This window comes from Macaca nemestrina, chromosome 1 (assembly GCF_043159975.1).
Source record: "Macaca nemestrina isolate mMacNem1 chromosome 1, mMacNem.hap1, whole genome shotgun sequence".
Classification (NCBI taxonomy): Eukaryota; Metazoa; Chordata; class Mammalia; order Primates; family Cercopithecidae; genus Macaca; species Macaca nemestrina.
In genome coordinates this window covers 155,564,332-155,578,843 of record NC_092125.1, presented here as the reverse complement: position 1 = coordinate 155,578,843, position 14,512 = coordinate 155,564,332, and the positions used below count along the sequence as shown (strand labels likewise).

General features: G+C 40.4%; 2 protein-coding genes across 20 annotated transcripts in view; one reads left to right on the top strand and one right to left on the bottom strand.

Moving 5' to 3' along the window:
* LOC105482688 (far upstream element binding protein 1) overlaps positions 1-5,179 on the bottom strand; it is a 40,330-nt gene extending 35,151 nt beyond the window's left edge. For all 16 annotated transcript variants that reach the window (XR_003018247.2, XR_011619586.1, XR_003018246.2 and 13 more), the window contains exon 1: positions 4,911-5,179. Coding sequence is in view for 8 of the 16 variants with exons in the window: in XM_024793086.2 (XP_024648854.1) it covers positions 4,911-5,030 (120 nt within the window). In the remaining 8 variants the exon portion in view is untranslated. The remainder of the gene's footprint in view (positions 1-4,910) is intronic.
* LOC105482687 (DnaJ heat shock protein family (Hsp40) member B4) overlaps positions 5,180-14,512 on the top strand; it is a 37,706-nt gene continuing 28,373 nt past the window's right edge. Inside the window, exon 1 of one of the 4 annotated variants that reach the window (XM_011742929.3) lies at positions 5,180-5,320. The gene's annotated coding sequence lies outside the window, so the exon portion shown is untranslated. Of the gene's footprint in view, positions 5,649-14,512 lie in introns of all 4 variants that reach the window. The other 3 variants (XM_024793095.2, XM_024793093.2, XM_011742928.3) reach the window with 3 other exon arrangements.

The window sequence follows — 14,512 nt, the reverse complement described above, 5'->3', positions numbered from 1 at the left end:
GAAATCCAAGAATTTGGGAGTTGAAAAGAAACTTAAGACACAGTATCTTCAGTTTTTGCTCTCCACGGTTGCAGTTACCTATGGTATAGTACAATCAGATATTCTGGGGTAGGGGAGGATCCCCTTATTCATATAACTTATTACAGCATATTGGTTTTTTAAAAATTTGCCCTTCTTGTCAGTAATACAGTGTATTGTTGTAATTGTTCTATTTCATTTTTTAAATTAAATTAAAATTTTGAGACAGGGTCAGGCTGTTGCCCAAGGCTGTAGTGCAGTGGCATGATCATGGCTCACTTACGTAACTACGTAAAGGACCCAACATTGTAAACTTGACCTCCCAAGTTCAAGCACTCCTCCCACCTCAGCCTCCTGGGTAGCTGGTACTACAGGCATGCACCACCATGTCTGGCTAATTTTTTGGTATTTTTTTATAGAAACAAGGTTTCACCATGTTGCCTAGGGTGGTCTCGGATTCCTGGGTTCAAACAAACTTCCTGACTGAGCTTCTCAAAACACTAGGATTACAGACATGAGCCACCTTGGCTGGCTGATTTCTTTTTCAAGACAACGTCATAGTTAAAAGTTAAGTGTTAAGATTATAGGCGTGAACCACTATGCCCAGTCTTTTTCTAATTTATTATTATTGTTAATACTATGTCTAATTTAGAATTTAAACTTTATAGATACACATGTATAGGAAAAAATATTACCGTGTATATATCGGATTCAATACTATATGTGGTTTCAGATATTCACTGAGGTTCTTGGAATGTATCCTCCGAGGTTAAGAACAGACTACTGTAGTTTACTTAATTAACTTCTGAGGATCAGAAAATCTCTAAAATCAGGTGGTATGACCAACTATAGTCCCTCAGTGTCCCTGAGGGATTGGTTCCAGGAACCATGCAAATACCAAAATCCACAGATGCTCAAGTTCCTTACACAAAATGGTACAGTATCTGCATACAACCTATGCAAATCCTTTGGTATACTTAAAGCATCTCTAAATTACTTATAATACCTGATACAATGTACATAGTTGTATTGTTTTCATTCGTATTACTTGTATTGTTGGACCGTCATTCCATTTTTCTAATATTTTTGATCCACAGTTGGCTGAATTTGCAGATGCAGAGCCCACAGACACAGAGGTCTGACTTGTACTTTAATTCATCAAAAATGTTTATTGATTTAATTCAGTAAATGCTGAGTACCTACTATAGGCAAAGTCCTGATGGAGTTAGAGTTCCCATATACCAGACATGTGAAGAAACGTGCACACTAGAAATATTACCATACCATAATTTGCTTATCAGTCAAGCCCTGCTAAACTGTCACAAAATGATTTTTAAAAAGAATCATGCTTAAATGTTAGTTTTCACTGAACAGACTGATGGTAATAAAAAAAAACAAAACCAAAAACAGCTCTAGTCTGTATTTTCATTTCATTCAAACAACATTATGCAGCCTGAATCACTTTTATAATTGTCAGAGAAGAGACTGCAAGAAGGATCGAATACATACTGACTAATTTCATAGTTGTCTAGAGGGGAAGGGATGAGGGTTAACAGTTTTGCTTAGCTAATCATCTAGTCTGATTCATTTCTACCTTCATATAACCTCAAGGGAAAAAACGGTAGATAAATACATTTTAATTTTCCAATGTTCTAGAGACAGAAGTTGCTATTAGTATCACTGCTAAGGACCCAATCAAACAATCCCAATCTCTGGAGTTACAGCTTGAAATACATAAAAATAAATTTCTTAAGTGCACAGGCTGGAAACCATGAACAAAAGCAGCAACCTGGTGTCCCTGTGTTGAATTGAACTCAGAATACTATAAAAATCTAAGACTTTCACATAAAAATAAGCTAGGAAAAAAAAAAAAAGGATTGGCAACTAAATGACCAGATGTCAACAACCAGCTAGAGTTAACATTACTGACATTACCAAGTACGGACCAGGAATCAAAATTACTTGTCCCGCTTTTCTGAATAACAACTATCCAGCTAAATATACCAATGGCATCCCCACTGGTACAGCCTTTGAAGCTCCTTGAGAGCAGCAAACTGTTCTTATATCTCTTCCTTCCAAAAACAAAAACAGCATAGTATTCTAGACAAAGAAAATAAACTTAGAGTTAGTTGAGGATTCTAGAAACATAACTCAATATTCTCTTAAATACACAATGAGGAAGTAGTTCAGATGTTAACCTAACTTCTGTCTAAATACCCTTCTGTATATTCCACACATATTATCAGACTAATAGCTACAACTGACATTTAAAGACATCATCAAATGTAATGGGTAATTCTAGTTAAAAGCCAAAGTTAGGAATCTCAGATTTAAGATCATTTTCATAAAGAAATCATTACAGTAAAGACAGAACAACTGACCTACTAGCATATAAGACAATAAATTTCAGTTTGATGGCAATTTCTGTATTTTAAAAAGTAGAAAGAAATTATGGCTTAGCCTAATAATAAAACCTTTTTTTTTTTTTTTTTTGAGACAGGGTCTCGCTCTATGCCCAGGCTGGAGTGCAGCAGTGTGATCTCCACTCACTGCTACCTCCACTTTCCAGGTTCAGGCAATTCTTGTGCCTCAGCCTCCCAAGTAACTACAGGCACAGGCCACCAAGCCCGGCTACCTTTTGTATTTTTTGTAGAGATGGGGTTTCACCATGTTGGCCAGGCTGGTCTTAAACTCCGACTTCAAGTGATCTGTCTGCCTCAGCCTCCCAAAGTGCTGGGATTACAGGCATGAGCCACCGAACCCGGCCCGAAATCCAATTTTTCATTAAAGCATTGCAACACAAAGTCTTCCAGTATCTGGATCCGCTTGTACCTTTCCTTGCCTTGTTTCACGTCCTCCCACCACCATCTTCTAGTGACTTCAATTCTGGGTTCTTGTCATTCCCCCACGTCCCATACCTCTGCGCATGCTGCTTCTTTTCCCTACTGGCCAAACTCTCATTTATTCTATAATGCCTTGCTCAAATATCACTCCTTTACTTAGGAAGCTGGGTATCCCCTCCCAACTTGTGTCCCGTACAAGGTGCCTGCCTCATAGTAGAAACTCTATAAACACTTATAAAATGAGCGGATGAATTAAATACCCGTATTTTGTCTGCTCTCGTTAATCAATTTATCAGATAATCCTGTTCATCTGCATTTGGTCAAGGAACTATATCATAGCTTCTTAGTAGGAAACAATTCATGCATTTAAACAAAAAAAAAAAAAAAAAAAAAAAAAGGCCGGGCTCACTGCTGTAATCGCAGCACTTTGGGAGGCCAAGGCGGGCGGATCACGAGGTCAGGAGTTCGAGACCAGCCTGGCCAGCATGGTGAAACCCTGTCTCTACTTAAAAAACAAAAACAAAAAATTAGCCGGGCACGGTGGCGGGCGCCTGTAATCCCAGCCACTCGGGAGGCTGAGGCAGGAGAATTGCTTGAAGCCGGAGGCGGAGGTTGCAGTGGGACGAGATCGCACCACGCTACTCCAATCCAGCCTGGGCGACAGAGGGAGACTCCGTCTCAAACAAAACAAAACAAAACTCCAGTATCTACCTACAGTGTTTGATACTAAGTAATCCAATGTGCTGGTTCTGGTAAAATAAAATAGTTGGTTCCAATAAATACAATAGTTAAGTTTTACAAATCAATCTAATAAAACGCGCTAACAGTGTTTGTCATAGTTATACAAATGCTTGCTGCTAAACATGTTCAGAATTTCTTAAATTATGTGAAGAAACCGCAGAACTAATATTAATGATAACCTTTTGTTGACTACCTCTAATATCTCTGGTTATAAACAAGTACAGGTACATGTTGATAATGTGTTCACATTAGGTATGTTACAACGGATTTTATGAATTCTGATTTTGACTCAATGTTCCTTTAACTGTACCGGTAAAAGTTAAGTGAACTCCTAATGCAATGAAAACACAGCACAACACTGGTTTCTAACTACCATTAGCTTAACACTAGTAAAAAATGTCCAGCACCTAGTACAATATGCATAGTGTCATAGAGAATAGAATTCTTTTGCTTACATGCAAATCCATACCAACACCATACATTTTGAAATTTTAAATATATTAGGGGACTATCTAAAAATGTAAAGTTCAAATTAAGAAATCTTCTATTTTCCTGGAATACTCGCACTATTTTAACAGCTTTCGTCTGGGAAAGTGGTGTCTTCAGGGCAAATGTACGCACTACGTAATACAAAGAGGTCTGGTCAGTTTACGACTCTTAACAGAGAGGCAGATTCAAATTGAAACCTCTGGTATAATGGGCCTGAGGCCATTTTGAGAAATAAGGGGGACTGACTGTTAGAACAGACTGACGCGTAAATCCCGCCCAGAAAAAGACGGCTTTCAAGTCCCTTCCTTGTAGAGGTGTGAAGGTGAAAGGTACCGAAAGCGGTTTTAATTGCGAGAGGGAACGGAAATGAGCTGTAAAGGCTACTTTAACTACAAATCCCTTCCATTGCTATGGCTCCAGGAGACCGACCCTAGTTCTTTCCCAAACTGATTACCAGAACCTTCCATTAAATTGTGTGAAACTACCTGCGCTTTATCCCCTGGAAGAGGATCTTCATCTCGAGGAAAAGGGGAGGCTAAGCTAGCTCGCTGGCGACACACGAGTGCCGCAGAAGCGGGAGAAAGACTTCAGGCCTTTGCGTAGCATGCGTCGGGGTTCTAAGTGGATTACACACCAAGAACACAAAACTGAGTTCTGGTCTCTAATCTTTATTACCAACAAGGGGAAACGTGTCTCCTCACATTTCAGCCCGGAAGGACACCTCTTTCCTCTTCCTCATGCGCTAAAGGGTAGCGGCCTACTCAGTCAGCGGCCAATTACCGTGAGCTTTCGGGATTCCGCCGCGCGGTCCACACTTACCTGCCGGGCTCTCTGCAGTGCATCTTTGAAAGCGTCGTTAACTCCTCCACCACCACCGCCGCCACCGCCGCCACCAGCTGAGCCAGAAGACGGTGGAGGCACTGTTGAATAGTCTGCCATGGTTACACTACGCTAGCCGCTGCCGCCCGTTCAGAGACTTCCTCTCAGCTAACAGCTAAGAAAGAAAGAAAATGGCGGCCGTCGAAGCTGTATCACATTCTTGCGCGACCATCGTGCCGTAAAGGGGTGGAGACTGAAGGAACGAAATCTCGCGATGTTTCCGAGGCAACGCGCTAGTGTGGGGCTAAGGCTGAGAAAGAACGACAGAAACAGAGACGTCGCGAGAATTAGGTTTAAGATTTCGCGAGAATAGGGTTTCTTTTGGCGCCTCCTCTCCGCGCGTTCTTGCGGTGAGGCTGGGTAATTGTTCCTGCAGGGTGGTGGGTGACAGTAGCCAGTTGACAGCGAGTGGGATTGGGTGGTGGGAATCCTGAAGAAAAGGTTGTTTCTTACCGGTCGCTGCCTCAGGGAGGTAGTGCGGTAGAATTTTCCGCCATGGGTCATTCTCGGTGTCCGCGGGGAAGGGCGTGACAGCGACGGGCGTGACGGCGACGCAACAGTGTCTCGAGAGCGCTGCCGCCCGGAGGGCGCCTGGAGAGAAGCGCTTGCGAGACGCCGCGCGGTGATGCTCCCGAAAACGTCTACCCGGCCTAGCGGGAACCCAGCATGATTTTCAGGGTAGTAAAGTGTCCCTGTATTTTACTTCCAGGCTGTCAGATTTTTGAGTTTTATCACGAGGGGGGTGTTGAATTCAGGCTGGAAGCCTGTTAGTTCTCGACCATATTTTAAGTTTTTGTTTAAAATAATGTAGATGAGGCTCTAAAAATATGGCTGCCCTTTTCTTTATCCAAAAACGTGATTGTTCTTAAAGTTCAGTGTTAGCCAAATTTAGTAACCTAGTATTTGTACGTGTCCATGGCCATTTTTGTTAAGGTTGTTTGTTTGTTTGTTTGTTTTGAGACAGAGTCTCGCTCTGTTGCCTCGGCTGGAGTGCAGTGGCGCGGACTCCGCTCACTGCAGCCTCCGCCTCCTGGGTTCAAGCGATTTTCCTACTTAAGCCTCCCGAGTACCTGGGACTACAGGCGCCCGCCACCACGTCCGGCTAATTTTTTGTATTTTTAGTAGAGACGGGGTTTCACCGTGTTAGTCAGGATGGTCTCGATCTCCTGACCTCGTGATCCACCCGCCTCAGCCTCCCAAAGTGCTGGGATTACAGGCGTGAGCCACTGCGCCCGGACTATTAAGGTCTTTTAAGTTAAGAACAGCATTGTTTCTTGGCCAAAATAGATTTTGTAGCTTCTTAGGCGTAGTTTCTCCCACCCCAGCTTGTGGGTATTCAAATGTAAGGTAAACTTCTGAATTGTCATCACAGGACTAGGTATATGTGTGTGTGTGTGTGTAAATTGGTATTTTATCTTATGTACTTAAGTTACCAAGTAATTTCAGACATTTCTTCAGACTTTCTCCAACATATCGTGGCAGTTTACTGTGTTAATAGTAGTAAGTTCCAGGAATCGTTACGATACTTACTATTGAGTATATCACAGTGACTATTTTTCAAAATTATTTCTATTTAAATAACAAAGAATGAGGTAAAATGAACTTTCTCAACTTTGTGGCGTTTGTGGCATTATTTGGTTAGGTCTAAAAAAAATTCTTTTTCAGCAGCTCTTAAGAGTAATTGTGAGAAATATATGCTGCATTCTTTCTGAAAACCTAAAAGTAATGTGTTCATTTGCTCAAGCACCAAAATAGCAGTTAATATGCTTGTAGATACAGGTGAGCCATCATTTCCCTTTAATCAGCTTTTAATGCAGTCGTATTCATTTATATCTGATGATCTCTTTCAGTGTTCATGGCCATTCCTATAAATTTTGGTGGGATTTCCTTCTGAAAAATCAGTGCACGTATGGGACTACAGATCTAATCATAATATATAGAAAAACAGTAAAAGCAGTGTTGGGTGTATAGCTAAGTAGAAATTTTCCAGTTGTATTTTGAGAATGTCTTGATTTTTTCATATTTTATTAATTAGGCAATACAATCAGACCTTTGGATCAATGTAATTTACCACAGTGCTGTAATTTACCCTCAAAACAAATTTATGTATATCGCAATTTATTTTAGTTATCATTGAATATTGAAAAATATGTAAGGACCTCAATTTTTTTTTTTTTTTAAATATTTTTATTATTTATTTATTTTTTTTTGAGACAGAGTCTCGCTTAGTCGCCCAGGCTGGAGTGCAATGGCGCGATCTCGGCTCACTGCAAGCTCCGCCTCCCGGGTTCACGCCATTCTCCTGCCTCAGCCTCCCCAGTAGCTGGGACTACAGGCGCCCGCCGCCTCGCCCGGCTAAATTTTTGCATTTTTAGTAGAGACGGGGTTTCACCGTGTTAGCCAGGATGGTCTCGATCTCCTGACCTCGTGATCCGCCCGCCTCGGCCTCCCAAAGTGCTGGGATTACAGGCGTGAGCCACCGCGCCCGGCCTCAATTTTTTTTTTTTTTTTAATGCTCCCTCCGTGGCCCAGGCTGGAGTGCAGTGGCGCGATCTTGGCTCACTGAAACCTCGGCCCCCCCAGGTTCAAGAGATTCTCGCACCTCAGCCTCTGGAGTAGCTGGGATTACAGGTGTGCACCACCATGCCCGACTAATTTTTTTTTGAGACAGAGTCTCGCCCTGTTGCCCAGACTGGAGTGCAGTGGCATGATCTCGGCTCACTGTAATCTCCACCTCCTGGCTTCAAGCAGTTCTTCTGTGTCAGCCTCCCGAGTAGCTGGGATGACAGGCACCCACCACTACGCCCAGCTAATTTTTGTATTTTTAGTAGAGACAGTGTTTCACCGTGTTGGCCAGGCTGGTCTCGAACTCCTGACCTTGTGATCCATCTTCGGCCTCCCAAAGTGCTGGGATTACAGGTATGAGCCACTGCACCCGGCCAGAATGAAATTCTTGATAGGTTAATCTTTTGGAAAAATTAATGCTTGAGATAAAGGTTCTTTGTGAAAACATAAATAAATTCTGCTTTTTAGGACCTCTTCAGTGAAGCTGGGAGGAATATTTGGGGGGTTGCTAAGGTGTCATTCCAAACTTTTTCAGTGTTCTTCAAATCTAATAAAAGAACAAACATCTTTACTGTATTATACAAAAGGCCTTTTTGAATATTAATGGAGTATTTGTTTGGTTACTCCACACATTCATTGCCAGGATCTGTCCTTTGACTATGATCATGGCAGACATAACAGGGCATCATAGGATATATAGGAAATAGATTATTAATTTTTAGAGAGAAATTTAGAGCTCTTCACCTCTTCTTTTAAGACATGACACTCCCAGCTTCCTATTACTTTAATAATGTTAGATTGAAAGTTTGGGACTCCTGAAAGCATCTAAATTAAATAACTGGCCTTATCATCCAGTTCTTAATTGAGTTTAGCTTATTCCATAGCATACATTATAATAATTTATAATAAAGCTGCCATATACAAATATGCACTAATATACTTGTAATTTCCTGTAAATTGATCCTATACTTATTTCCCAGATGTTTCCAAATCTGTGTCTGCACAACTACCTACAAAACTTTGGTTTTGCATGTTGCCTCAAAAACAAAATGTCTAAAATTCACGTAGGTACTCTTCTTATTCTCCCTTTTTTTGTGGTCAAAACATTTATTGTTTCTTTTCCTATTGGATCATATATTTAGATAATCAGTTCTTCTATTACATTTATCTTTTTCATTAACCTTTAGCTAAATAAAAAAATCCCGATTAAAAATAGTCTTTTTTTTATGAAACTTAACCTGACTAACCAATTGCAGTGACCTTTTATTTATTCAGTGGTTACCCACATCGGCTACAGGGAGCTTTTAAAAAATATGAAAGGTGGGCCGGGCGTGGTGCCTCACGCCTGTAATCCTAGCACTTTGGGAAGCCGAGGCGGGTGGATCACCTGAGGTCAGGAGTTCAAGACCAGCCTGGCCAACATGGTAAAACCCCGGCTCTACTAAAAATACATTAGTCGGGCATGGTGGCTGGTGCCTGCAATCCCAGCTACTCGGGAGGCTGAGGCAGGAGAATTGCCTGAACCCGGGAGGCCGAGCTTGTAGTGAGCGGAGATCGCACCACTGCACTCCATCCTAGGTGACAGACCAAGATTCTGTCTCAAAAAAAAGAAAGAAAGAAAGGTTAGCCCTAACTCCTGCTCCCAGAAACTGATTTAATTGGTCTATATTTGAATCCGTAAAAGCTTCCTGGGTTAATTAATCCTAAAGTGCAGACACATTTGAGAACCGCTGAAATGCACAAGTGTACAAGCTCTGGCTGACTTTTGCTTATTTTTAATGGGTTGCGGTTTGTTTCTAGTTAGGGGTATAGAGTCTTGAGATGAATTCGGAGTCTAGAAACATCTTTTTTTAAGCTTTTAAAATAATTAAATGGGAAGTGATTAGACTGAGGTACCTCCAGTGCCCTGTCTTCCTACATAAGCAAACCAAAACCTAACTCAATGTAAACTGTCTTAACCAATCAGAAACTGCCCATTAATCTTTAACTAGAGACTTTTCACTGGATCAGTCCAAATCAGACTATTGCTCCACTTTAATCAAATGTTTTGCCTTGTTTCTGCATTCATCCTATGAAAGTCCTTCCTATCCCTTCAGCCCTAAGCCGTTGAACTACTTTTAATTGGGACATGTCCTATTCACGAATCAATTGAAAGTTTTTCTTTTAACTGGACTAACTCAAACTTTTTGTTAGCTAGACTAAGGCAGAGTTTCTTAACAAAAAGGTCACCAGCATCATCAAGAGTGCTTTTTAGAAATGCAGATACCTTAGCCCTACCTGGACCTACTGAATCATGTTTTGGAGAATCTATATTTCTTTCTTTTTTTTTTTTTTAGAAAGTAAGCATCATAGTCGATTCTACTCATCAAGATTTGAAAACTACCCTTTTACACAAAACATATTTAATATTTGAGGAATTAAAGTGAATTAAATTTTGTTTCCCTGGCTAGATTGTAGTAAATGTTATGAATACAGAAATTTTGTCCTCTCCCTTTTCCCCTCTGTGTAAAAGAGGGCTGGTCAAGGACCGGGTCTTGTTCTTTGGTTTGCCCAGTATGCTTTTATGTTGGTAAAAGTTAAATAAATATCAAGTTGAATTACTTATTCCACTTAACATTTTCCTATAAAGCTACATATGATTATGAATGTGGAGGGCCTTTAAGGCCAGATGGCACTGAAGGGTAGCTTCACACAAACTTTTCTTAGAATATCAGTCTTAGAAAGACCTTGAAGGTAATCTCGCCCATTTGTTTCATTTCATGTTAGAGGAAACTAACACAGATTGCTGAGTGCCTTCTACAAAGTGCCAAGATTAATTGCAGAGCCAAGACTAGATTCCTAATCCAGTGCTCTTTTATTTTGTGAAATATCTTCTATATGAAGCATCGGTGTTTGGGTTGGAGGTTTTCTGCTTCTTAGGTACAAGAGGAAGAAGAATCTGTACAGAACCAAAAACGTCTTAATTTTTATAATCAGGATGTCTACCTTTACTGACAGCGTTTCCTTCTGAAAATAGGTTATTGAAAGATAAGGATCTTTGCCAGTGAAATCCTTAACTGGAAGTGGGTGGGTTCGAGATACAAGACTCATTTGGTATAACAATTTTGTTGTTTTTTAGTGGAACTTTGCTTCTCTGTTCTGACATTTCCATGTCTCTATTTATAGCAGTGATCTCTTTGGAATTTGCCTTCTGATTCCATTTGTTCTTTTATGTTGCTTCATATTAACTGATATTTTCACTTCATTTAAAAAAAATTCGAAGGGACGTGTACTTAAGAAAAAGGAATTAATTTTTTTTAGAAGAAACATCTGGAGGTACTGTTTTTCTGTGATTTATCATAATCATTGTATGCCAGGTTATCTAATTGTAGCAATAATACAAATACTAATTTTTCAAGCAAGAATGGTAATTTTAAAAAATTTAAGTGCTTGTTAAGCTTTAAACTCCTTTTATCCAGGACAGATATTACCTTTAGATTCTTAGCAGCCTTGCTCCTTAACTATGCACTTTGATATAAATGAAGATTGAGAGGTTTTACTTAGAGCCTTTAAGTGGTAGTAAACTATCAAGGGCAGGAGCTATCTTATTTACCTTTGAGATGAAAATAATGCCTGGCATTTAGTAAGTCCTAATTAATCTATTCATTTATTCAATTCAACAAGAATTCTGGGCATTGTTCTAAGTGCTAGAGCTACAGTAGTAAACAAAATAGACATATATCTCACCGTCTTGTCTTGAGCATGCTAGTGAGTGAAGGTGGAATGAAACCATGGATCACTTTGCAGAGACTCCCTATTGTTTTCAGACAATTGTTTGTATCAGTCTCACCAATAATAGCCTGTAGCTTATTAAGCAATGGTTTGAAGAGTCAGAATGGGAGAAGCTGATCAGATAGATTATTCATTCATCAAATATTTAATTTCCTAGTGTGTGTTAAATTATTTGAAACAAGCTCATGAATGTGAGCCATTGTCATCCTTATTGTCAGCCTGATTCTTTTGCTCTGTTTATATCTTGGGGTAAAGACTTCAAGCCTTTGGCCAGGTTACAGCTCGGGAACTTCATCTCAGATCACATACCACTGAATCCCAAGTGCATAAAATAATGTGTGCCATGTAGTAAATATTACTGCATTAATCCTTAACTACTCAGAATGCAATTTCCTCACTACTTATGGCCACAGCCTGCATCTAGTCTTCATCCAGACAACTCAAACAATAAAAATCTTCAAGTCTGATATTCTGCTCAAGATGACCTCGTCAGTTTGTTTCCTAATGTACTTCTTCCATTCCTCTAGTCTTTTGACACTTCTCTTTTCTTTCCATCTCTTACTTGCTAGCTTTCCTTCTTTGCCAGTCACTTCAGTAATTCTCAACTCCCACTCCCCTTTGCCTTTTAGTAGTGTCCATTCTTTAAATCAACAACTCTTAATCAGTTCAAATAGACTTTGGAGTCAGATGAACTTCAAATCACCATTTGCTACTTCCGTGATCTTGCTAAATTCTTTAACCTTTTTTGAGTTTGTTTACTCTTTGGCACCCTAAGCATTGTTTTGAAAATTAAATGAGATTATTGTATCCAGATACTTTTGACCACAAGTAATGAAAACCCTTTTTAAGTGGCTTAAATAATAACAAAAAATCCAGGGGTAGAGTGGCTCTAAGGCTGGTTGATTAGCAGCTTAACAATTGATGAGGTACCCATGTTTTTTTCATCTTTGCCCTCTACCATCCTCAGCTTCTTGACTTAACTTCCCTAATGATTGCATAATGGTTGCCACAGTTCCAGGTATCATGCAGTCATGATTGTTAAATGGAAGGGGAAAGTTTCTGCTACCAACCCTACCCTCCACCCCTGCCCACAACTGCCAATCTTATAGCCTTGTCTTGACCAGAGCTGAGTCACAGGCTTAGTCTATATAAAGTGTCATACTGGCTTAGAATAATTAGGATCATCTCAGGGGTGAGGGAGAGGCCCCACTTTCCTAGTAATAGTTATTACTACTGCATTTGTGAATGCTAGGACTCCATCCTTGTGCCCTTTTACCCTATCATTGATTCTAGTAATTTCCTCTAGACTCATGGTTTTAAATATCACCTACACTCTTCCCAAATTTTTGTCTTTTGTCTGGACTGCTGTGAATGCCAGACTCACATATCCAACTGCCTACTGGAATTTCCATGCATTTTATTTGTTTATTATTTTCTTAAGAGACAGGATCTCTGTCCCTCAAACTGAAGTGCAGTGGTGCAATTATAGCTCACCGCAGCCTTGAGCTTCTGGGCTCAAGTGATCCCCCTGCCTCAGCCTCCTGAGTAGTAGGACTACAGGCATGCATCAGCATACCTGGCTAATTTTTAAATTTTTTGTAGAGATGGGGTCTCACTATGTTGCCTAGACTGGTCTCAAACTCCTGGCCTCAAGCAATCCTCCTGCCTTGGCCTCCCAAAGTGCTGAGATTACCAGTTTGAGCCACTGCGCCTGGCCCCATGCATCTTTATTTTATATGTCCAATATTGAACTCCCCAGTTTCTCCCTTCTCCCCTCTCTATTTTAGTAAGTAGCAAGTCTGTTCTCTGTTTGCTGAAGTTGAAAAACCTTGGTGTCATTATTGGTTTTTCCTCACATCCCCTGTCTGATTCACCAGGAAATCTGTTGGCTCTACCTTTAAAATATATCCAGAAGTTCACCACTTCTCATCACCTCCACTGCTACATCGTGGGCCAAACCACCTGAATGTGTGTGTGTGTGTGTGTGTGTGTGTGTATATATACAAATAATTTTTTTTCCAGAGACAGTGTCTCACTTTGTCACTCAGGCTTGAGTGCAGTGGTATAATCAGAGCTCACTGTAACCTCAAACTCCTGTGCTCAAGCAATCCTGCCTTGGCCTTCTGAGTAGCTAGAGTTACAGGCACGTGCCCACCATATCTGGCTGACATTTTTTATCTTTTGTAGAGGTGGAGTATCGTTATATTGCCCGGGCTAGTCTGAAACTCCTGGCCTCAAGCTATCTTCCTGCCTCAGCATCCCAAAGTGCTGAGATTACAGGTCTGAGCCACTGTGCCCATCAGTTCTTATTGGTCTTCCACCCTTGCCCACCATCTTTCCCACGCTCTTAAGAATCAAAGTGACCTATCAGTCTGCATAAAACTCTCCAATGGCATTGTATCTTCCCTCAGAATGTAAGTCAAAGTCCTTAGTGGCCTACAAGGCTCTGTATTGCAACTGTTATTTCTCTGATCATCTTTCAACCCCTTCACCATCTCTATCATTCTGACTCAGCCACCTTGCAGTTCCTCAAAGATGCCTTGCATTCCTTCACTTCTAGGCTTTGGTGTTTGATATTTCCCTCTATCCGATAAGTTCTAGCATAACGGATGCATAGCTTTCCTCCTTTCCTTTCAGATAGTGGTGCGAATATCATTTAATCTGAAATCATTTCTGGCCCCCCATCTAAATTTTTAATACCCTTATTTACGTTTTCTGCTTTATTTTTCTTATCTTCTACCACTATCTAACACAACTCACAGTATTTAAAAATTTTTATCTCTCCCCCCACTAGAATGTACAGAGAATGAGGCAGGGATTTTTGTTCATACTGTATCCCTAGCACCTAGAAAGGTGCCTTGGCATATGAAAGGTCCGTAATAAAAATTTGTAAATAAATGAATGTTCATTCATGATGGTTTCTGGTTTCAGCTGGGTCCTTAGTGGGATTTAGTAATTGTTTGTTTCTGATCAGCTGCTTCCCTATTTTTCATAACTGACATACTGAAATACCACCATTCTTATCAAACACCCTACTTTACTCTGAATCCTTAGCAGTGGATGTCCCCTGATCCCAACAGAGTATTGATACTGTATATGAATTTCTTTGTCTTCCTAGTCCTTTTACTTTCAAATTTATAAATTGTCGTCTATTTCCTTTTGATCTCAGAGCCCACCTCTAATTTTATTCAAGTCTCATCTACTGG